Raw genomic sequence first — 23,922 nt, 5'->3', positions numbered from 1 at the left:
CACAAATGACCGGGAATAGCAAAAGGCTTCCCCTTAAATTAAAAGCCTTAAAATTATAGCGTTGGAATCGTCGCAACGGTATTTGTCAAATACGAACACAACCAGGCACATAATTTGCCCAAACACATCTGCATTTCTTTAATAGTCATTCGAACATTGAGTTGGACCTCTTGCTTGGCCCATATCTGACCCGGGTAACGGTGAAGTATCAACGTTAGCCAGAACTGATGGTCTTGGCGTTTCAGTAATACCTTTATTGCGATACATTAACCGGAAATGCTACTACGTGAATCACTTGCTCTCTGTTTTGTTTTAGTCTCGGACTTGAGGAAGTGAATTCTACATTGAATGTAGTCAGTGCGTTTCAAATTATATGTAAATATCCGGGTTTTAACTTTATAGTTTCGCATCTTAACAGTTATCACATTGAATGTGTTGCTTGTTTCGGAACCGACTGTGTGGCTAACGGTAACTTAGAGCTAACGTGACCGTCACTCGACCAGGATATTAAACGCAACACAAGCCCAACATCTAAAGCACTGATGCTGAAGAAAAAGAGAGGCCATACGTGTTTGCTAGCGTCCACCATGGCTTCATTAGTTGTGCTCATGATGGTGCTATACGGATGTGGCACCATTGGCACCCAGCAGCCGGCAGCTCCAGCCTCAGACATGACTACCAGCTGCTGGGCAGACCTCTGTACAAACTGGACCTGAGCTGGCCCAAGAACCCGGAGCTCTTCACCGGGGAGGTGTTCGGAGTGGCTGTCAACCAGTATGCTGGTGTAGTGCATGTGGCACAGAGAGGTAAATGCATGCAAGTGTGCAATAAGTCGATATTATATCGACATCGATGGATGAGGCTGGATACCGTCATCATGTTTGGATATCGTAATATCGTGATATGACACAAGTGTTGTCTTTTATAAAGGTTTTAAAGGTTGCAGTTAGAGCTGGCAATGTTTATTATATCGATAATGAGATATGAGACAAGATATCGTCTTAAATTTTGGATATTGCATAAGTGGTGTATTTTCCTGGTTTTAAAGGCTGCATTACAGTAAAGTGATGTCATTTCCTGATCTTACCAGACTGTTGTAACTGTTCTATTATTTGCCTTTACCCACTTAGTCATTATAGCCACATTACTGAGGATTATTTATCAAAAACCACATTGTGTAAATATTTTGTGAGAGCACCATCAGTCAACACTACAATATCGTTGCGGTATCGATATTGAAATATTTGATCAGAAATATCGTGATATTTGATTTTCTCCACAACGCCCAGCCCTAGTTGCAGGACAGTAAAGTGTTTCACTTCTGAATTTCCCAGACTAACTAGCTGTTTCATTTGCCTTTAGCCACTTAGTTATATCCACATTATAGGTGATTATTTATTAAACATCTCGTTGTGTAAATATTTTGTGAAAGCACCAATAGTCAACTCTACAATATTGCTGCAATATCAACATCGATGTATTTGGTCAAAAATATTGTGAATAACCACTTCTGAGTGGTATTTAGATCATAGCCCGATTGAAAAAGGATTTTTATGGTGGATATTGATGCAAATATTTGGTGATATAAAAATCCGATATTCCGATACAATTATACAGTATATTTAAAAAAAGAAATGCGTAACAAAATTAGTTATTTGTAGTTATTCATGAGTCCTCACTAAAATAATATGATAATGCAGTTTAAAAATAAACTTTTTTGTTTTATTGTCACAACAGAAAAGAGGAACATCAAAATATATTAAAGTTCTAATGAATAAAATGTATAAAAATACAAACTTAAGATATGAAACTTAAAGTCCTTTGAACAACAACAGAATGACACAAAAGTAAGCATAGTGTTGCCAACAGGGACGTTGTAGAGCGTCCTCTGGTGGACAAACGATGCAACGCCAATGCAAACTGGGACGCTTTACAGCGCCCTCTGGTGGACAAACACCAACACTCATAACATCATTGGAGGGTGTTTCGTCCCGTTTTTATTTCATTTTGTAAATATCCATTTATCAGCCATTTGAAATACCGATACAATAATTCTGAAAATGCCTAATATCAGCTGATAATATCAGCTCACCGATATATCTGCTGGGCTCTAATTCAGATCCTTATGGCGTATGCAAATTGTTAGACACATTACCATTTACAAAGACAAGGCTGGTGTTATTCCATATTTTTAGTATTGTCAAAAAATTCCAGAAACAAATTTGGTCTCTTTAAAGCATTAAATGGCTGTCAAACAAGTGTTTCTTATTATTTTTACAACCCCTACATTGCAGAATAGTATTATTCATTATTTATCTTCCTCTACTCTCTATTCTCATACCTTTACTTTAAACAAGTGCAGAACAATATAAAATGTGCTGCCAGACATTTCACACAGTGTTTGCCTTTGCTTTGCTTTTAGGTAACAATGTGCCCAAGGTGCTGGTGTTCACCACAGACGGAGATTTCCTTATGTCCTGGAACACGACCACCCTGGAGGTGCCTCATGGTATATTTGTAGCAGGCGCTGGCTCATCAAACCCCACTGTGTGGATCACAGATGTGGGGAACGGCCCTTACGGCCACTGCATCAAACAGTACACCCCATCTGGGAAGCTCCTGCAGGTGACTGCTTTCTCTAGGATTTGATTTGTAACTAGAAATCTTTGGTTCAGGTTAGTCTATCTCCACAACATTCGACTTCCGGTTGGCTGTCCGTTACCTTCTGCTTTCTTTGTGTTGGAATATTGAACTGGTGGATTTCTGTGGACTATGGTTACCTGGTCCTCAGATCTCTGCAGGACAAATACAGACAGCTAGCTAGACTATCTGTCCAATCTGAGGTTTCTGTCGCACAACTAAAACTACTTTTAAATCTACACATGTTCCACCAAAACAAGTTCCTTCTCGAGGCTATTTTATGAGGCATCGTTGCTCCGTCTGGCGCTTAGCGATTGTGATCGGTTTAAAGAAATGCCAATAAACCAGAACATGTTCGTCTCCCGTCACGGAATGCTGTGTCGACTTGCCAGACCCTCCTCTGCAGCGCTATGGAAGAAGGTCTGGCAATGCGAGACTAGGTTCAGGATCCACAGGTTCAGGTATTTTCAATTAAATTTTATTTATATAGCGCCAAATCACAACAACGCGCTTTTCATAAAAGAGCAGGTCTAGACCGTACTCTGTGGTGTTATTTACAGAAACCCAACAGTTCCCACCAAGAGCATGCACTAGGCGACAGAGGCAAGGAAAAACTTCCTTTAAGAGGCAGAAACCTTGAGTTGGGGGTGAGAGAGAGGGAGAGAGAGAGAGAGAGAGAGAGAATTGCAGCAGAGAGTGTCAAGCAAGAACATGGAGCCAGGAGGTGACTCCAACAACACATCCAGACTCCACAGCTCCAGAGTCAGAAACCCCTGCAGGAAGCGATAGGAGGAGAGAGGAGAGGGACGAGAGACCACAAGACTCCGGGAAAGGGAAGAAGTGGAGTTAGTAACATGCATTAATGAGATGAGGTTGCATACAGATGGAGAGAAGGAGGAGGAGAGAGGTGCTCAGTGCATTTAGTGTGAAATGGCAAATTGGAAAAGCTTGGTGTTGACTACTTTCTTTGGTTTTGTCAGGTTCTTGGTACGCCAGGGAAGGCAGGCTCTGGGGTGAACCCTCTGCAGTTCGACCAGCCGGCGGAGATCTTCGTCCACGACTCCGGAGAGATGTACATCGTGGACGGTGACGGGGGGATGAACAACCGCCTCATCAAGCTGTCCAAAGAACAGGAGGTGTTGTGGATGCACGGAGAGAAAGGACAAGGCCTGGCTCAGTTCTACATCCCCCACAGCGTGACTGTGGACAACGCCTTCAGGGTGTGGGTGGCCGACAGAGGGAACAAGAGGATCCAGGTCTTTAACTCCGTTACCGGGGACTGGCTGGGGACATGGGGGAGCTGCTTCACTGAGGATGCGCCCTACTCCGTCCGTCTCACCCCGGACAAGAAGTACTTTGTCGTGGTCCAGCTCAACACCAACCAGATTTCGCTGCTGGATGCCCCACCGGTGGGTTTGATTGGCCAGTGCAATGTGGTCAGTGTGATCCAGCTGGCTGAGGAAGTGAAGCCCCACCTGGTAGACCTGGACCTAAAGACAGGGGCCCTGTACGTGGCTGAGATTGGAGCTCAGCAGGCTCAGAAGTTTACCCCCTTCAGTCTGGGCGGGAGCTTCCAATAGTGCCACACTTTAAATTGGCATGACCCATCAGAAACTAAATGCACTTATAATTTAAAAAAAAATCATATCTTTATCAGTATGATGAACCCTACTTACGCTGCAAAATCCAACATCTGAGATCAAGATGTCTATGATATCCCACGGCAACCCTGTCTCATAGAAATTACATTTTTATAGTAAGAGATTCCAACAGAATTTGGGTTTTGAAAGAAACATTCGTCAATGGATGTACATTGCTGGAATGCATATTGATGTTAAAAAAAACCTCAAAGTGAAATTTTTATGCCCTGGGACCTTTAATAATCAGTATTATATACAACAATGGAAGTTAAAGTGACTAAGGAAACTAATTGAGGTCACTAGAGGATGTCTGTATACATACAGACGTCCTCTAGTGATATCAATTATTTTTACAATACGTGTATTGTAACAAATTATTGAACTGGGAATGGGTTATTTTTTATTTGAATTAATTATATAAAAGGGACAACGCACATTAAAGCTTTAGTGCGTAAATTATCCATATTAATGAACGTCCGTTACATTCAAGCCATTGCCAGACGAGTTGCTACAAAGCTAATTAAGACTATCAAGATGCAGATATGCAAGAATCACGGAAGGCTTGTATCATGTGGACGCGCTTACAGTGTTGTGATTACTTAAAATTCCTCATGGGGAAGACAGAAACTACGCACTGTAGCTTTAATGAGCATGAGCACAGAGCCCAACATGTAAATGTGCCAAATTTTAGCCATGCAGGTGGATGGCTTAAAACATTATATAAGCTACAACAATACAAAACATACGCATGAAACAAGAACACACGAAAAAGACACAATCACTATTTCAGATCATGACAGCTGGCAGGTTGATGGCATATAAAAAGTAAAAATACTAGTGTCATGATTGAAAAGAAACCACTTCTGCTTTTACAAAATAATATGCAGTTGAATTGTTTTCTTCACAATACATAAGGGTATCATGTTGTCGATAAACTGTAATCAGTAATTGCCATCTAGTGAACATGTGGTTATGGTTGTTGTTGTTATTTGCTCTTTTTGAAGTTATGTGCCATTTGTATTTTTTCTTGACTCTGGACTGCTTGAAAAGGCGAGAGTTTCTCTGAGGCTGAGCTGTTTCCTCTCTTCTCTGTAGACATTTCTCAATCGCTTTGGCACAACCGTCGAACGACTATTACTAACTATATATAAACTATATATGATTATTTAAATGAACATCAGGTCAGTTATCCACATGACTATAGTAATTTGTAATTGCTTTGGCACAAATGCATTGAGTAAGCCTCGCCGGTCAGAATAGTTTGCTATTAAATTATATTATTCTCAAATAAAGTTATACACATGTGCATTATGTAAATCCCTACATTTAAAATTTAATGCCACACATACACATATATATATTAGATACATAATAGGTGTGTGGTTTAGTTGTAAAGGTTTTTGGATGAATAGACTTAGGCAATATATATGTGTGTGTGTGTGTGTGTGTGTGTGTGTGTGTGTGTGTGTGTGTATATATATATATATATATATATACAGTGGCTAGAATTAGTTTACACACCCATGCTAAAGTTAATTAAAAAGAAGAATAAAAAAACATCTTTTGGAAATTGATCTTAATGCCTTAATTCCAAAAATTCTAGAAAGTCCGACCTTTATATACAGTATGCATACTTATGCCCCCCTGTATTTTAAGGAAGAATATTTATTTATACATTATAAATATATTTATATTTATACAATACAGTATTCATTTACAAAGAAAATTGGTGTCCTTAAATGGTTGGATTTTTAAGGCATTAAAATTGAATTAAGGCATTAAAATCAATTTCCAAAAAATGTTTTTTTTATTCCTCTTTTTAATCCGCTTTAGGATTGGTGTGTAAACTTATTCAAGCCACTGTATATTGGCCAGAATTTTTTGTTGGGGGAGGGGGGGGGGCATATCATAGTGGGAGGTCTGGGTAGCCTTCCCCAGGCAGGTTTTGACAACTTCATTTCCTGTCTTCGGATACACTGTTATGCACCAATTTAAGGTGGAAATACCTTTTATTTAGCCTAAGTGAAGAAGAAAAACACTGATGACACTTCTAAATATATCAAAAATATAATGGAAAGTATGTTGTTGCGTGTCATTGGGAATTTTTAAGTGGGTATATGGAAATCCTGGTGCTTTCGTAGTGGGTATACTGCTTATACCTGCGGATGTCGATGAAATGTTGTGGTCACACAGAGGGGAGAGATTAGATGACCCTTGAGGCTGATACATTTCCAGCATATTTTCTTTTCTATTTTTTGCACATCTTGTACAACAGTTTCTGATGATTTTGCTGTTGTGTATCCTTTCCTGAACAGGCTTGCTTTATGTAACTGTGATTGGCTGGTGTGTACATACAATGAGAAAGTATAGTGTGTGCCGTGGCTGACATTAATGCTATTCAGCTGCCTAGTATACAATGTTAGCAACGGGACAATATGACTGAGTGGGTGACTATCACCCTGTCAGAGTACACTGTCATTTGACATTTTGACAATGTCTTTGCAATTTGACTGTTTTGGTTTAAGCAATGATAACGGAACCTTTTGTTTTGATGCTAATGATTTATTCATAGATGGATTTATTTACAGCATTATTGTGATTGAGTAGTCACCTTTTGCGGGTCACATAGAGTGATGTGCTGAATGTACCAAGTGGTGTGAGGTTTGTACTTAGAGTTTTGACAATTGTAAGTGTGTTTCAGTAAATGTGCCAAATCAATTAAGAAAAACTGTAAAATCTTTTGTGTTTTTTGCAGGTTCAGCCTTTAGCCAGCATATGGCAAGACATTCCTATAACTACACATGTATAAATGTGTAAAAGGTTTGAACTGAGTTGTCTAGTGCACAGTTTAATCTGAGTTGTCTAAGTAAATACATAGTAATTCTTTCATAAAAAATGATTTTGCTGTTAGGTTGGTGTATAGTTAATTTGGATGTGTTATATGACTGTTTTGCAGTATGTCCTGAATTACAGAATCACCAGTATTTTGATATTGTCACCCCTGTGAGAAACGTATTGTGATGGCTTCTTTGCTTTTTCAGTGAATCTGTGTTGCCGTTGTCAGTCACTGTGCAGCTAGTGTGAAAAACATGAACAATTTGTGATTTACCTGGAGATCCAGTGAGGTAGGAAGTGATACTTGCTGTTGGTTCAGTCCTTCAGAGAGTGATTTAAAACAGGGAACTCCCACTGTATGCATTAATTCTCTTTGCATTTCTGCTGTCATTTATTTTTGATAACGTAACCAGTGCCCGTCTACGGAGAGCCCGTTCACTCCCCATTGGACCAAATTCGGACGCAGTTCCACCAGAGTTCCACTGGGGGTGATCGCAGACAAATGCAAAATGAATGGGAGTCTATGGAGCTAGACGGCTGAATGTGTCTCTTTTGCCTGTTGTTGTTGAGAAATCTCAGATTTGATCGTGGTTTTTGCTAGTTTAACATGGATTATAGATCGAGTACTTATGTCCTTTGGATTTCTTACAGGTTACGCTAGCATTCTGCTAATGAATGCTGATTGGTCAGTGAAGGACTGATTACGACCAGAGATCCCGCTTGATGGCATCCAAAGCGGAACCAGAATGTCTGAGGGAATAATTCGGTGTGGTCTTTAAAACATTAGCAGACCTCTTTCTAGCACGTGTATTGATAGGGAAAGCCTCAACGTGACTCAGAGCTTGTCGTAAGGCAGCAGCTCTGGCCGTCCAATATGTATGACGTCATTGAGATTTTAAAAGGCTTTTTAGAACAAAAAAGTGACTTTAAAAGAATCTAAAACCCAGCAGTGTGTATTGTCTTAGCCTCCCCTTTCGACTGCAACATTCAAATTACTAGACAAACAATGTTATCCTGAGAAAAGTGGGTTTTAAGGGGTAAAACTCCATAGGCCACCATTCATTCTGCACTTGCCTGTGAGCACCTTCATGTGGAACCAGAGTGGAACTACAGTTCAGAAGTTTCCAGAGAGTGGAAGTTCTCCCCTTATTAGACATTCTCTGACATAACTTACAGTTGAGATAGCCATACTTATTTAACAAGAGGAGCCACTAGGGGGCATCTGATTGAACCTTTACCAGTATCCAATACTGTAACCTGAAAAAAAACTTTAATTTACAGAGCAAGTTCTTTGTGGAATAATGTCCCAAGTAACACAGGAAAGATGAATTTAAAAAAATAAAAATCTTACTTTTACTTAAATGATTTATCATGAAGTTTTTTGTTAAAACTTGTGCGGTTAAAAATAGTTGATTTACTTCTTTGTCTATGTGAGCTACGTTAATGTTAGCTGTGTAATATACTGTAATATATAACTTTGTTTTCAAGATATTTCTCTATTTTCTTAGTTTGTTATTCTCATTTTGGTTGTTTTTTGTCATTTAGTTCTGTATGCAAATTTTGTATTTCTTTTCTTATCTTTATGTGTCATGAAATGTTTTAATATTGTCTGATTTATGTTGTTTTGGACCCCCAAGAAGACTAGCTGGTTGTCTAGGCATCAGCTACTGGGAATCCTTATAATAAAGACAAATGAGCTTTATGTAATCATGTTTTCAGGCCCTGCTTTGCTGGTACTTTCAGAATGTATTATGTGGTTCCATCTCATTTTAAATTCAGTTTAATCATATTGTAAGTACTCCGCCTGCAAAGACAGTTTTCTGTTATAGTATTCTTTGTCACATCTGAGAAAATTGATCTCATTTTGGGCTTGGCTTACAAATAGTTAAAAACCTGCGCTACTAACTGCGTATGGATTATGAAAAGATGTGGGCATTTGCCAGGCAGAGATGCCATTGCAATATGTGCAATGTAGAATTCTGTCATTTTGGAGTTTGTTAGTTGTTAGTTTGACACATATTCGAGGCAAAGAGTCAGGATATTTCCCCAACTTTATGGAATACTTCCAACTCTGAAGTCACTTTCTTAACTTGTAATCTCAAGATCTCCCCTTGAATTGTTATCCACAGCATTCTGAAATGTGCCCATGATGCAATCTTTATGTCCTGATATACTTTAAGGAACAATGTTTTGTGCTGAAGGTGATGAACGTTGTTCACAACAGACGAAGTGGCCAATGAGTTTTAATGATGAATGTCTGAAGGAAGTATAAATGACCTGTTTGGTGCATTTGGTTTTATTGTCATTTTCCATGTGTAAATTTGTTGTATTCGTTGGTGTTGGAAAATGCATGTTAAGCTTTTCCCCAATAAAAACAACACCGAGAGTTGGCCTGTACAGCATGTGCTTGTACATGTGGGTTTGAGTGTGAGTTCTATGGGCTGTATATGTATAATTTGTCTAAAAACTTAAATTTGTTGTAGACTATATATATATAAAAACTGTTAGGGAACCCAAAGGTGAATGATCAAAATATTTGATCATAGCAGTGTGTTTCATTTTTTATTATGAAGGTCTGTTGTCAGTATCCAATACTGTAATGAAAACTACAGATGCTGGTCATATAATTAGAATATCATGAAAAAGTTCAAAAAGTGACATTTATAGATTATATGCACAGAATCCATATTATATCACACACAGAGTCAAATGTTTATTTCTTTTAATTGTGATGATTATAACTGACAACTAATGAAATCCCCCAATTCAGTATCTATCTTTGCAGTAACTTTTTGAATGGAATTACTGACGTAAATCAACCTTTTCATGATTTTCTAATTATATGACCAGCACCTGTCATATGTAACATGACAGTAACATATGTAACAGTAATAGCAGAAAAGAACATTTTGTACCAAGTTATTTCCTATTATTTTTACAGGCCAACACTGCTTTCATTGCCATCAGCTCCACTTCCATTTCCATATTGCCTTTCTGTATAATTTACAAGAGCATGGCCAATCAAGAAAAGATGGAAAAATCTCCAAAAGACATTAAATGACAGGTATAATATGTCACAAAAAGTTAGATTTTATTTCCATCATTTACACTTTCAAAATAACAGACAATATAAACAAAAAATGGTGTCTGCAACAGTTTGGGCACCCTGCAGAATTAATGCCTTGTACTGCCCCCCCCCCCTTTTGTCAAGTATCACAGCTTGGACACGCTTCTTGTAGCCAGCCAAGAGTCTTTCAGTTCTTAATTAAGGTATCTTCGCCCATTCTTCCTTCCAAAAGTCTTCCAGTTCTTTGAGATTTCTGGGCTGTCTGTCACGCACTGCTCTTTTAAGGTCTATCCATAGATTTCAATTATGTTGAGGTCAGGAGATTGAGAAGGTCATGGTAAAACCTTCGGTTTACGGCTCTTGATGTAATCCACCTTTGTATTTTGAGGTGTGTTTAGGATCATTATCCATTTGTAGAAGCCATCTTCTCTTTAACTTCAACTTTTTCACAGATGGCATCAAGTTAGCATCCAAAAAAAATGTATTGATTCCATTTTTCCTTTTACTTCCCTGTGCCACTGGCTGCAATTCAGCCCCAAAGCATGATTGATTTCCCCCCCCCCCCATGCTTAACAGTTGGAGTGAGGTTCTTTTCATTAAATTCTGTGCCCTTTCTTCTCCAAACGTACCTTTGTTCATTCCGGCCAAAAAGTTCTACTTTAACCTCATCGGTCCACAGAACTTGTTCCCACAATGCATCAGGCTTATCTATATGTTATTTGCAAACTTCAAATGCTGATTTTTGTGGTGAGGACGTAGAAGAGGTTTTCTTCTGATGACTCTTCCATGAAGACCATGTTTGTACAAGTATCTCTTTATAGTGGAATGGTGTAGCACAACTCCAGTGTCTGCCAGGTCTTTCTGGATGGAGCGTGCAGGTAGGTTTGGACTTGCTTTTCTCACAATGCTGCGAGCGGTTCTGTCTGATATTTTTCTTGGTCTTCCAGATCTTGCTTTAACTTCCATTGTTCCTGATGACTGCCATTTCTTAATTACATTCCAAACAGAGGATATTGGCATCTGAAAACCCTTTGCTATCTTCTTATAGCCTTCTCCTGCTTTGTGAGTGTCAACTATTTTCAGTTTCAGTTTTCTGGACAACTGCTTAGAAGAAGCCATGGTGCTGATTGTTGGGGCGAGGTCAGATGAGTCTGGGCATTTAAAACCTTAAGATGGACATCACCTGGTCTTTCCAGATGATGATGGAGAACAATCCATGACACTGTCAGGTCTCAGCTTTCCAAAGGGGGCGGTGCGTGTTATAAACTCTGCAGGGTTCCTATTATTATTCAGATTCATTGTTCTTATAAAGTTCTAACAGTAGTATTTTTAGACATGATCCCTCCGATGCCTCTGATACTGCCTAAAACGCTGGTATCGGTATTGGGAAGTACTGGAGTTTATGCACCGATCTGATACCACGTAATAAAGAAAAAGAATGAAAATCTGCTTCTAATTCTGAAACTTAAGTTTCAGGAAGTTTCATGGAATTTATGTTATTAATGTGGGACTTTTACTTTGAGTCATTTAACGGCAGATGGCATGGGATTTTACTTTGATAGATCTCCAAATTTGTACAGTAAAATTGTTGTTGATTTTCAGTAAGGGTGTAGTCAGAGATGTCCAAAGTCTTTTTATAGTTCCTCAAGTTTCAGATTTGAGGTCATTTCCCAGTAGAAATGGAGAACATTTACTCTAACATTAACATTAGTAAGGGCGTAGTCAGAGGTGTCCTGTACTCAAATATATTAGTCATTGCCTGGAATTATGAAGAAGAATTATTTTATACTTCCAATTTCATATTCTTTAGTCAATTAACAGTAGAGGTATGGGCTTTTACTTTAAAGAAGTCTCTATTTATACAGTAAAATTGTTTGATTTTCCATAAGGATGTAGTCAGATGTCTTGTACTCATATATATGAGTCATTTTCTGGAATTATGGAGCAACGACGTTTTATTGCATCTACAATTTCAGATTTATAGTCATTTTACAGTAATGTTGGACATTACTTGGAAAAACCTCCATATTCATACAACTAAATTGTTAAATTTTAGTAATTAATAATAGTTAAGTAGGCCTAAGTAAAATATTTTTGTCATTGACTGGATTTATGGAATAGTTTGTAAGCCCCTCGAGTTTCCGATTTGAAGTCATTTTACGGTAGAAATGTGGGACAATTACTACGTAAAATCTCAAAATGTATACAGTACCATTTTTTGTTTTTATTTCTTGTAAATATAATCCACTTATTTAACGCCTTATTTTAAAAACCGGAAGTAATCCCATATGTCTATTACCCTTAATTTTGAGCTGAAAGGATGATTTTGTAAACCCGGCCTGTTGGCTGGTATTTGAGTTATGGTGGTGTTGTATTATTGCAAAAAAAAAAAGAATATACTCTCCCTCTTGTTTGCTAACTAGACTGAGTATGTGCGCGCTTGTGAATCTTAAAGGCATGGCCGCGGGAACAAGGGGTGCGGACAACCATAATTTAAAAAACAAAACAAAAATTTTGGATTTCTTTATAAATCAACCACAGGCTAAAAAGCCTAAAAAGATCAGAGGCAGAAAACTCAGAGACTGTAACCGAAAGAAGTAACAGCAGCACCGCACCTCCACACTCCCAGAGCGACCTGCTAGCACCAGACGACCAGGCAGCTAATGTTGTTAGCCAAGCTAGCAGCACCTCTCCACCTCTACACTCCCAGGGCGACCCTGCTAGCAACAAACCACCAGGCAGCTAATGTTGTTAGCCAAGCTAGCAGCACCTCTCCACCTCCACACTCCCAGAGCGACCCTGCTAGCAACAAACCACCAGGCAGCTAATGTTGTTAGCCAAGCTAGCAGCACCTCTCCACCTCTACACTCCCAGGGCGACCCTGCTAGCAACAAACCACCAGGCAGCTAATGTTGTTAGCCAAGCTAGCAGCACCTCTCCACCTCCACACTCCCAGAGCGACCCTGCTAGCAACAAACCACCAGGCAGCTAATGTTGTTAGCCAAGCTAGCAGCACCTCTCCACCTCTACACTCCCAGGGCGACCCTGCTAGCAACAAACCACCAGGCAGCTAATGTTGTTAGCCAAGCTAGCAGCACCTCTCCACCTCTACACTCACAGGGCGACCCTGCTAGCAACAAACCACCAGGCAGCTAATGTTGTTAGCCAAGCTAGCAGCACCTCTCCACCTCTACACTCCCAGAGCGACCTGCTAGCACCAGACCACCAGGCAGCTAATGTTGTTAGCCAAGCTAGCAGCACTTCTCCACCTCTGCACTCCCAGGGCGACCCTGCTAGCAACAGACCACCAGGCAGCTAACGTTGTTAGCCAAGCTAGCAGGACCTCTCCACCTCTACACTCCCAGGGCGACCCTGCTAGCAACAAACCACCAGGCAGCTAATGTTGTTAGCCAAGCTAGCAGCACCTCTCCACCTCCACACTCCCAGAGCGACCTGCTAGCACCAGACCACCAGGCAGCTAACGTTGTTAGCCAAGCTAGCAGCACCTCTCCACCGCCACACTCCCAGAGCGACCTGCTAGCACCAGACCACCAAGCAGCTAACGTTGTTAGCCATGCTAGCAGCTAGCAGCACTACTCCACCTCTGCACTCCCAGGGCGACCCTGCTAGCAACAGACCACCAGGCAGCTAACGTTGTTAGCCAAGCTAGCAGCACCTCTCCACCTCTACACTCCCAGGGCAACCCTGCTAGCAACAGACCACCAGGCAGCTAACGTTGTTAGCCAAGCTAGCAGCACCTCTCCACCTCCACACTCCCAGAGCGACCTGCTAGCACCAGACCACCAGGCAGCTAATGTTGTTAGCCAAGCTAGCAGCACCTCTCCACCTCTACACTCCCAGGGCAACCCAGCTAGCAACAGACCACCAAGCAGCTAACGTTGTTAGCCAAGCTAGCAGCACCTCTCCACCTCTACACTCCCAGGGCTACCCTGCTAGCAACAGACCACCAGGCAGCTAACGTTGTTAGCCAAGCTAGCAGCACCAGGGCGGCCGCGGAGGGAACCTTAACAACGTCAACTCGGTGCTGCAGCCTTGGGGTCACACTTTTCCTGGTAGACGTTTTGGAGAGGAGGTTTTTTGTGTTATAACTGCAGCACAAGGTAAGAATGCTGGTTTATTATTATGCTCCCGCCATGCAGTAAATTGGCATCAAATGTTTAGGAACAGTTCAACTGAAACGAATTATTGGAGATAATTGTGTTTTTTACAAGCGTGCAAAGCCTTTTTATTGGAAAACCAGAAAGAGGTCGCATCTATATTTAATTATCCTACCGTATTGTTATAAAATGATTAGCTAGGCCCTGTTAAGAACTGTTGATATACGGCCCACTATCTTTATGCCTTAAATTTGCTATTGCCGTGCTACAAAAACTTAAGGCTGCATTTCTCTATTTCAATGTTTGTGTCAGGACTGAATGGCTTGCTTCACTTTCATTTGATTTTATATAATTCAGTGCTTCTGAATTCTGTGCCATTGTCGCAGCCATGTGCTTATATCCTGCGTTACCCATGCCTAGTTGGTTCTGTCTTGTATTATTACTTTATTCTTATTTTTTTGCTTGTGGAGCGTGTAGCCTACATGTGTTCCAGTTTAATTATCGAAGCCTTAGTACTGTTTTGACACCACAAAGTGCCTTGTTTTAATAAAGAGATATTTTGTCTTCATCTTGACAGTATGGGTAAGAAAGAAATTTATGTGGTTGAATAGCAATAACGGTCTAATATTTTATTTTCTGGTGTTTCTGGGTCATTAGTCTATAGCAGGCTAATTATTGTCTTGGATAGGCTATTTATTAGGTAGGTTATTTATTTATTTAGATAGGCTGTAGTTTTTGAGGAGGATAAGGGGGGGGGGCAAGGTGGAGGCTGGGGGTGTGGCCTTGACCAACTGCCACTTTGCTCGTTTTCAAAGCCATAATGTCTCTCTCACGGATGGACCAAATTCTCTGGGCGGGCAAAGCAGAGAAATGGGAGGTAACCTTGCCCCTTATGACCTCATAAGGAGCAAGCTTGCAGATCGTCCCATCTGAGCTTTCTTTTTCTTAAAGGCAGAGCAAGATACCCAGGGCTTGGTTTACACATATCACCATTCCTAGTCACTGTGGGGACCATAGGCTGGCTGGGGGAACTCAATCTTAAAAATCTCAAACTGAAATTTTCATGCCATGGTACCTTTTTTTTTTTTGTAAATTACATGTTAAAATACATAAAGTACTACTCAAACACAGGGTCAGTTCCAGCAAATATCACAGGAAGTTGGTTGTATAAGTCTTACCTACTGCATCTTTAATGAACGCCGTCTAGTGCCCATACCACTAGATGGAGCTCAGTCCATACAGTTTCCTGTGCATATATCCTTCCATGAAAACATATTGATAAGTTGATTATGGATTGCAGCAAGATCTCAGTTGCGGAGGTGAACACATCCAATTTCTTTTACTTTTTAACGATGTTTTAAACACAAGCACATAAACATGTACAGATGAGCATGCGCTGACTTCCAAATAATTTTAGGAAGTTTATGTCAGCACAAATCTGTTAAATTTTTCTCAGTAATACATTTCCTACCAGCAGAACTGTCACAGTTACAGTTTAATTAATAATAGATAAAGTGGATCCACAATGACTCAAATTACTAATACCACCCTAAAAATGATGTGTCTATTGTTTGTGTCTCATGAAACCTTAAATAAAAAGCAGGACATGACCTCCACACAAGGAAAAATTAAACAAAAGAACTGCTTTATGAATTTTTCACTAAAGTATGTACAGCAAGAAAGGGGACTTTTTCCACTAATTAATTGTTACACACTTACACATGGAATGTAATCAGTAATATAATAAAACACATTTGTGAATCTTCATTTATTTGTGTGAAGTGCTATAAAACAAAGAAAGTCCATAACATGATAGATAGATGGATAGATAGATAGATAGATAGATACTTTGTTCATCCCGTAGGAAATTTTAGTATTTTTGTGTTATGTCATAATAATTGGATCCAAAGAAGGAATACTTTGCAATTTTCATTTAGGCCTACAGATTGTGTATATTTTGAGGTGAACTATAAGAACATCAGCCCAGTCCACATTCATACAGAGCAGAGTTTCCAGCTGCCCTGCACTGCTTTGGCCTCAGCACTGTCTTGAGAGGAACTCTGTAGGCGTCCATGCAAACAACAGACAAATGTGAATTGAGTCATGGCTCATTGAATAAAAGATACCGTAGAAGTGGAGACCGGCGGAGGGGAGGGCTCGGAGAAGAAAGAGGGGATCTATAGCAAGACGCTGCCAGAGAGGCAGAAGGCTGCGAGAGAGAGAGAGAGAGAGGGAACAGGGTCAGATGAAGAGGGAGATGAAGGGAGGCAGATGAATATAGTACAACACAAAGCTTAATAACACAGTGGTGTCATTGTCGAGGGGCTGTAGTGGCCTCTCAGCACAGGAACACCATTGAAATAAGAGAAGAGCAAGGAAGAGAGCATGGGGAGATGTGGCAGCTCAGCAGAGCTGTGGACGCTGTCTGATATGAGGACACACTTTTGCATAACCTTATTTATAATGTGCCTTCAGGACGTCCCACAGTAATGATTAGTCAAGGTGAGGAATTAGGAGTGCAGGTCCATTCTGGATAATCTTTTGGTCAAACTTTCTCTACGAGGTTTCCCCCAGTGTATTGCAAGCCTCACTTCAATTGTTTTGCCGCAAAATGAGATAGTCAAACAGTCAAACTGACCAACACAAATATAATAAAAGATCCATACTTGGCGTCTGTGGATTGATGTATTGCCACGGAAAATATTGCGATACTATGCTGTATCGGTTGACAGTGCTGACTGGCCCCAGCAGGGCCACTTCCCACCGGGCTCAACAAACAAGTGACAACAACAAGTGAATTTCCCCTTTGTGGGTTGAAGAATGTATTATCTAAACTGCCAGGAACCCAAAATACAGTAATGGCACAGACACATATGGGAATGCTGAGCCACTATATATGCAAAGAAATACAGCAGAAAAATTGAGTTATAGACCGATTATCGGCCCTTTTGTAAAGATTCTATTTTTGGGATTTTCCGCCTATAATGCACAGGACAGCTTGGTGAGAAAGTGGAGAGAGAGAGAGAGAGGGGAAGACATGCAGGAAATCACCACAGGTCAGACTCCAACCCTTGACCTCTGCGTCGAGGCATAAACCTCGTATGTAAATGTGCGCCTACTCTTTCAACTGAGCCAACCTGGCTAGCAAAATCTTAATTTTAACTTGAAGATATTCATTTTCATGGTAAATGCATATCGGTTTCAAATGTCAATCATCGTTTTTTATAAACTACTAATAATCGGCATCGATATTGCCCTTGAAAAAAACAGTATTGGTAGTTCTCTTGAAAAATGTCATAAATATAACTTTTTTACATGGGGATTGCATCGCAACTTGATTTTTTGCCTTTTCCATTGAATGTCTGTTTGCCTTTGAATCACAGATAATGATTCAACTCAAAATAACCCATAGCAGTCAGATTAGTATTATGATAATATTCTCACTAGATACTTTACTTCTGTCTGAAGGTATCACCTTCTTGCGTTATGTTAGAGTATTGAATATGAATGTAAAGGCCTAATCTTTGCTTTGTGTGCTGTACAGTACTGCCATTGATAAGTAAGGTCTGACCATCAGGGGGCACCACTTGACAAACACTGGCTCTGAGAACCTTGTTGCATGTGCACTCAAACACTCCGTGTGTGTGTGTGTTTACATTTACGTAATTTTGCCACTGGTTGGTTACAATTATGGAATTTTTATTTTTGGATATGAGACACAGGATCTCACTATTGTCATTTACTTAAGAAAATAAATGCTATGTGTTAATGATTTCATTTAATATCCTAATTTGACACACATCCACATTCCAGCGCTGCCTGGAAGTGGACGTTGGGGGTACAAACACCATCGAGCCATATTACAATATCCAAAATTGAAGACGATATCTAGGCTCCTATTTTGATATATTATCGATACATTGTCCAGCCCTACCATCCAGCCCAGTGGGGGTCCCAGACCACTTCAACGTGGGGAGGTCCACACCTGCCAAACAGAAAGCCTGACTGTTTCTGAGCTTTCCTTCTTCACACGGGAAAAGAGCATGGCTTCTCAGTCACATGTCTTCCTGCTGCAGGTACTCGTGCCGTTCTGCTCACTGTGCAGCTGCCAAGGATGTGCGTGTCCATACTGTCATTCCGGGTGACTTGTGTATAATGCAGAGGAATGTGAGTGTAGGAGTGGGCCTATTCTGCACACCAGGATGGTCACACCGACACACACTTTCTGCATCCCCGTCCACCTTACACTTTTCTCCATCACACACTTTTCTTTCCTTTCTTCACATGCTCCCTCTCACACAGGCTTTGTCCTCCTCCGGTCTCCTTGTTGTCCTCTTCCTCTATGGTTTCTGCCTTGCTGGCTGTTTTGCTGACAGACTCCAGCTGGATGTCATGGCTGGGATAGAGGCGGGATCCTGAGTGTGTAGGCAGGCCTTTAGAGTTGCCCTGTATGGGGAGAGCCCACACAACACTCCCACACACCTTCCCCAAATACTTAGGAGGGATTCCAGTCTCCACAAAGGACACTTCCTTAAATGTATTTAGTTGCTGAATGCATCATATTCAAGCTTCACCAGTATTTCTTTCTTTTTTGAGGAGGAAGAGGGTTAAACAAAATACAGCTATTCTCAAAGCTAGAGTCAGCCAACATTTATGCCAGATAAATTTGGTGATATTCTATATTGTCGCCGTCGGGTGAAAACCTTGCATGTCCAAAACCGTTTTCAGGAAATGAAAAAAGGCTAATTTGACAAATTTGAACGTAGACTTAATAGCCTTGTCTCTGTTTAGTTAATTGGTAAAACCCACAGACCTACGTAAATGGTCATTAGATTTATAGCATTGATTTATGAAATGAAATAATGAATAATGGAGATCTAGGTTTCTGCCTGGCAGTACTTCTCCATTCCTTTTTTAAAGGAACACTAGCGGTGATCTACAGAAGAAGAAAAAACTCAATGGTTAGGCTGATTCTAATACTTTTAGACCTAGTATCGTTCCACTATGATTCAGTATTTCTTTAGCAGATGTTATTCCCTGGCTGTATTGAGCAGTCTTTCAAAGTATTTAGACATTATTTAAAAATGAAAAAACAAAAAATCCTAGGTTTCTTGGAAACAACAAATATGAGAAAATAGTTATTTTAGTTGGGCTAAAACTTATTTTCTTGTCTAAGCGTTATATTGTCATTTTTACATGTTATACATATTTTCTTAGGTCTTTGTGTTTTGAATGTTATATATCTACTTAATATTTCTGTTCTGTTGTGCTGCAATACTTTTTAATATGTTTATGTAGGCCCTATGCACCAACCACTAAGGCACATTCCCTGTTTGTGTTGATTGATCCGATACTGGTTAGTTGTGATGGGTTTATGACCAGATGTTGATTTTCAGTTCTTTTGAAAGAACTACTCTATTTGAATAGCTTGCTGTAGGCTAAATATGATTCAACAGCTCTCTAAACATCCTAAAATAAACTTCTAAATCTTTTACAAGGGGTGGGTTAGGGTCAGTTTGGGGGACTTTGAGCCACAACCTCATTATTTCTAGAATACTGGCTACAGCCGTTGTTCTTAATAAATATGCAAATCTTTAAAGACGGTTCACAAATATATGTTTTCATAAAAGAAAAATAGTTAGTAGATTTCCATGACTATTTGCATTGTAGATTATCACTAAATGCATCAAAACTATGAATGAACACGTGTGGAATTATGTACTTAACAAAAAAGTGTAAAATAACTTAAAACATGTCTTATATTCTAGTTTCTTCAAAGTAGCCAGCCTTTGCTCTGAATACTGCTTTGCACACTCTTGGCATTCTCTTGATGAGCTTCAAGAGGTAGTCACCTGAAATGGTTTCCCAACAGTCTTGAAGGAGTTCCCAGAGATGCTTAGCACTTGTTGGCCCTTCTGCCTTCACCCTGCGGTCCAGCTCACCCCAAACCATCTCAATTGGGTTCAGGTCTGGTGACTGTGGAGGCGCAGCCCTCCATCACTCTCCTTCTTGGATAAATAGCCCTTACACAGCCTGGAGGTGTGTTTGGGTTAGGGTTAGTGTGTGTGTGTGTGTGTATATATATATATATATATATATATATATATATACAGTACATATACTGTGTGTATGTATATACAGTATATGTGTATGTATACTATACATGTGTGTATGTGTGTTTGTGTGTCACCTGATGATGTGGGGGAGTTATTTTAATTTCAAAGGCCAAGGGAACTTTATCAGGACGCATAGTATCCTGATCCATGAAATAACTTTGTCCTTTAAAAATGCACCTGCCTCTATGGGAATTTAACATAGGGGTGTGTATAGTTTTGCCTCCTGTATTTTAAGGAAGAAAATGTATTTATTTACAATACATTATTCATTCACAAAAATTGGTGTCCTTAAAAGGTTGGATTTTCCCAATTTCTTTGAATTAAGGCATGCAGATCAATTTCCAAAAGATGTTTTTTTATTTCTCTTTTTAATCAACTTTAGCATGGGGGTGTAAACTTTCTCAAGCCCCTGTATATAGTAGGAAACCTTCATTAGTTTGTGCCTGTCAATGGGATATGTTGATGATCAAAATGTCACCAGACATATTTTTTCAATTCTTGACATTTTTTAATTTAAATTCTAATTTGCAATGATATGTATATTTGTTATGTTATATTTAAGAGAGAATAAATGTAGGCACTATACTGTTGCGTTCTTGTTTCAGTGTGTCTGGGTCATTTTAGAAAACAATCTGAAACACGAACAAAAGACTTTTTGCTGGGTTATGTGCATCGCTGAAGGCTCAGTAGCATGGCAGTGATTTCCAACTGGTCGGCTCCCAGTGTCAATGTAAGTACAAGTAGAATTACTTATTTATTAAAAAAATAAGTCTTTTGTGATTAGTTAAGGGCACAAAGCCAAAAAAAACTCAAAAGCGACAAAAACCTTTAAAAAAATGTAACTATGTCAAAACCTCTTTTTTACTCAGTAACAGATGTGACTTAAAATGTAGCGAAGTACAATACTTAAAACAAAACGTACTTACAGATTTTCAAAAGTACTTTAAAAAGTAAAAAGTACACAAAAAAACGACTCAGTCACAGTAACGTGAGTAATTGTAATTAGTTACTTTCAACCTCTGATTATTATAACATGTTTTCACAGACAATGTGCTGTTTGATGAAAAACCATTCTCAACCCCTACAGCTTTACATTTGTTTTTCTCATGACATTACTATCAGAGGTACCTCCAGCTCTGTAACTCCAGCTCTGCACCTCCAGCTCTGCACCTCCAGCTCTGCACCTCCAGCTCTGTACCTCCAGCTCTGTACCTCCAGCTCTGCACCTCCAGCTCTGCACCTCCAGCTCTGCACCTCCAGCTCTGCACCTCCTCTGGCCCAATCCCAAAGGGAGCCCTGAGGACTAAGGACTACAGACTCACAGACTTTATTGATCTAAGGTGCTAAGTGAGTGAGTGTGTGAGACCACATAGGGTCAGATAGATATAAATGGGATTGGGACAGCACTTCACGAGCTCACGTCATCTTGGCGACGTTTGTTGCTTTCCACACGGCCAAGGCCCAGGAGACCGCAGCCTGATTCCACGTTATTTCAAATTCTTGTTTTACAAGCTGGACAACAGGTTTGTTCTGTGGTCGTGTGGCGTGCTGTTTTTTTTATCTTTTTGTCATTTCTGGATTTCCCTATGGTCCCCGCGGTAAACGTCACAACACTTTGAACTGTGGGTAATTCCCTTTGGTGAAGTCTGCATCAATGCAGACTCACAGAAAGGGCTCGGTGAGTGTGTACTCAAACTCTCACGCCCTTTGAAATTCGACATTGGGACAACTCTAAGCCCTTACGAATTTTGCGAGAACGCTCACCAGTCCTTGGATTGGGCCTCTGCGTTCCACTTTGGAAGTCACTGACTTCTTGCTGTAGCAGAAAACTACATGCATGGACATTATTGCTGATGTGTCGTCATTCCTGTCTTGTCCTGTCAAAGAGACAAAGACACCCGAGATGGACGACACGATGCTGTGTCTGTGTGACGACACACTGATAGTGTCTTTCTGCATTTAGAGATGAAGAGTACCAGCAGAAGGTTTGTAGTCCGTCTTACACATCGGCAAACATTAATAAGCATGACATTTGGGATCAACTGTGACCAGGCGAACCATGGAAAACCTCTGCTCTACCAAGTCAGCTAAACTCAAAAGGGATGCAGAAATATAACTTGCCATTTTGGGACATGCACATTCAAGTTTTTGAAACATTTCGGGAGCAACGGACTATCCAACAATAAAAAACGATTGATGAGCTGATTTACTCAAAAGCAGTCCTAGGGGATAAGGAGAAAGGAAACAGCAGAGGGCTAACACAGTACACTGCCAACTGGAAGGAGACACACACACACACACACACACACACACACATACATACAGAATTAGGTCTGAGTTGTTAAAAATCAGCTTCATTAGGGTACATTAAATACATTTAAAACCTTTGGCCCAATCTGTAATTAAAACCATGCCCCATCACCCCAAATACTAACAAATTAGTCAAATACTCAAATATGCCAGTACCATTGCTACTGTGGGTGCACAATCCATTCTGCGCATGTGCAAGATCTTCGCGCACGCGCAGAAGATGATCATGATGTACGAGGATTTACCAGGGATTTACGGCACTGCATGATCTATTCCACTGTAGCGGTCTGCTGTTAGAATCCACCGGAAAGCTAACGACAGTTTAGCTAACAGCTAATTTGGCTAACCGCTAGCTGAGACAGCATGTAAAAGACCCTCATATATAACATATATATATATATATATATATATATATATAACAGTTGTTACGTCAGTTCTACTTGTGCTCATTTAAGATACAATCACTCAATACTTGTCTTATAACGTTACTCAAACTAGCAGGCTTTAGCTAAATTAAGACTTTACAGTAGGAATCAAGACAAGTTTTGAGGGGTCTTTTACATGCTGATTCAGCTAGTGGTTAGCCGAATTAGCTGTTAGCTAAACTAATGTTAGCTTTCCGGTGGAGGCGAACAGACTTTCTTCAACTGTCTATGGGAACAGATTTTGCGATGTCGTAAATCCGCGTTCATCATGATATCATCTGCGCATGCGCGAAGATCTTGCACATGCTCAGAACGGATCGTGCAGGCAGGACGGCTTGTGTAACGACAGCTACATTACAAAGTGAACAAAATGATGTAGACAGAGTCCGATACTGCCCAACCACGTGTGCCACCCCCGTTTGATGTCTTTATGTACACCAACCTACCTTAGACACCGTATTTACACAGTGGAATGTACTGGACAATTCAATTTTGATGGACTTGCATCAAATCAGCACCTTGATTTGTGTGCATTCTCAAGGATAGAAATTCTTTGAGAAATTTCAATTTAGTTTGGCACATATTAAGTTTTGGACTGGTGGTGCTACAGGACAAGTTCGGGGTTGGACTAAAGTTATTATCCTCTGAGAGCCATGAACATCTGTACTACATTCCATGGCAATCCAATATTTGTCAAGACATTTCACTCATGGGATCAACAAAGCCATTAAGATGAGTCTTCTGGGGACCAAGAATGTCTGAACTAAATTG

The 23,922-nt window shown here is 40.1% G+C and overlaps 1 protein-coding gene and 1 long non-coding RNA gene across 2 annotated transcripts; one reads left to right on the top strand and one right to left on the bottom strand.

Annotated features, from left to right (window-relative positions):
• Window positions 1–288: 288 nt before the first annotated feature.
• Window positions 289–6,441, top strand: LOC116671536 (NHL repeat-containing protein 3). The gene is given in 4 exon segments (XM_032502905.1): window positions 289–648; window positions 651–806; window positions 2,423–2,625; window positions 3,621–6,441. Coding segments are annotated over 4 exon segments (1,065 nt in total). The 5' UTR covers window positions 289–542; the 3' UTR covers window positions 4,221–6,441.
• On the bottom strand, window positions 2,929–23,608 carry LOC116671566 (uncharacterized). Its single transcript, XR_004327299.1, has 3 exons — window positions 23,598–23,608; window positions 23,365–23,367; window positions 2,929–3,076 (listed from the first exon to the last, which is right to left on the bottom strand). It is a non-coding gene; the product is annotated as an uncharacterized LOC116671566 (long non-coding RNA).
• Between the last annotated feature and the right edge of the window lie 314 nt (window positions 23,609–23,922).

The sequence above is a fragment of the Etheostoma spectabile genome, chromosome 21 (genome assembly GCF_008692095.1).
Source record: "Etheostoma spectabile isolate EspeVRDwgs_2016 chromosome 21, UIUC_Espe_1.0, whole genome shotgun sequence".
Taxonomy (NCBI): domain Eukaryota; kingdom Metazoa; phylum Chordata; class Actinopteri; order Perciformes; family Percidae; genus Etheostoma; species Etheostoma spectabile.
This window is presented reverse-complemented; position numbering and strand designations above follow the sequence as displayed.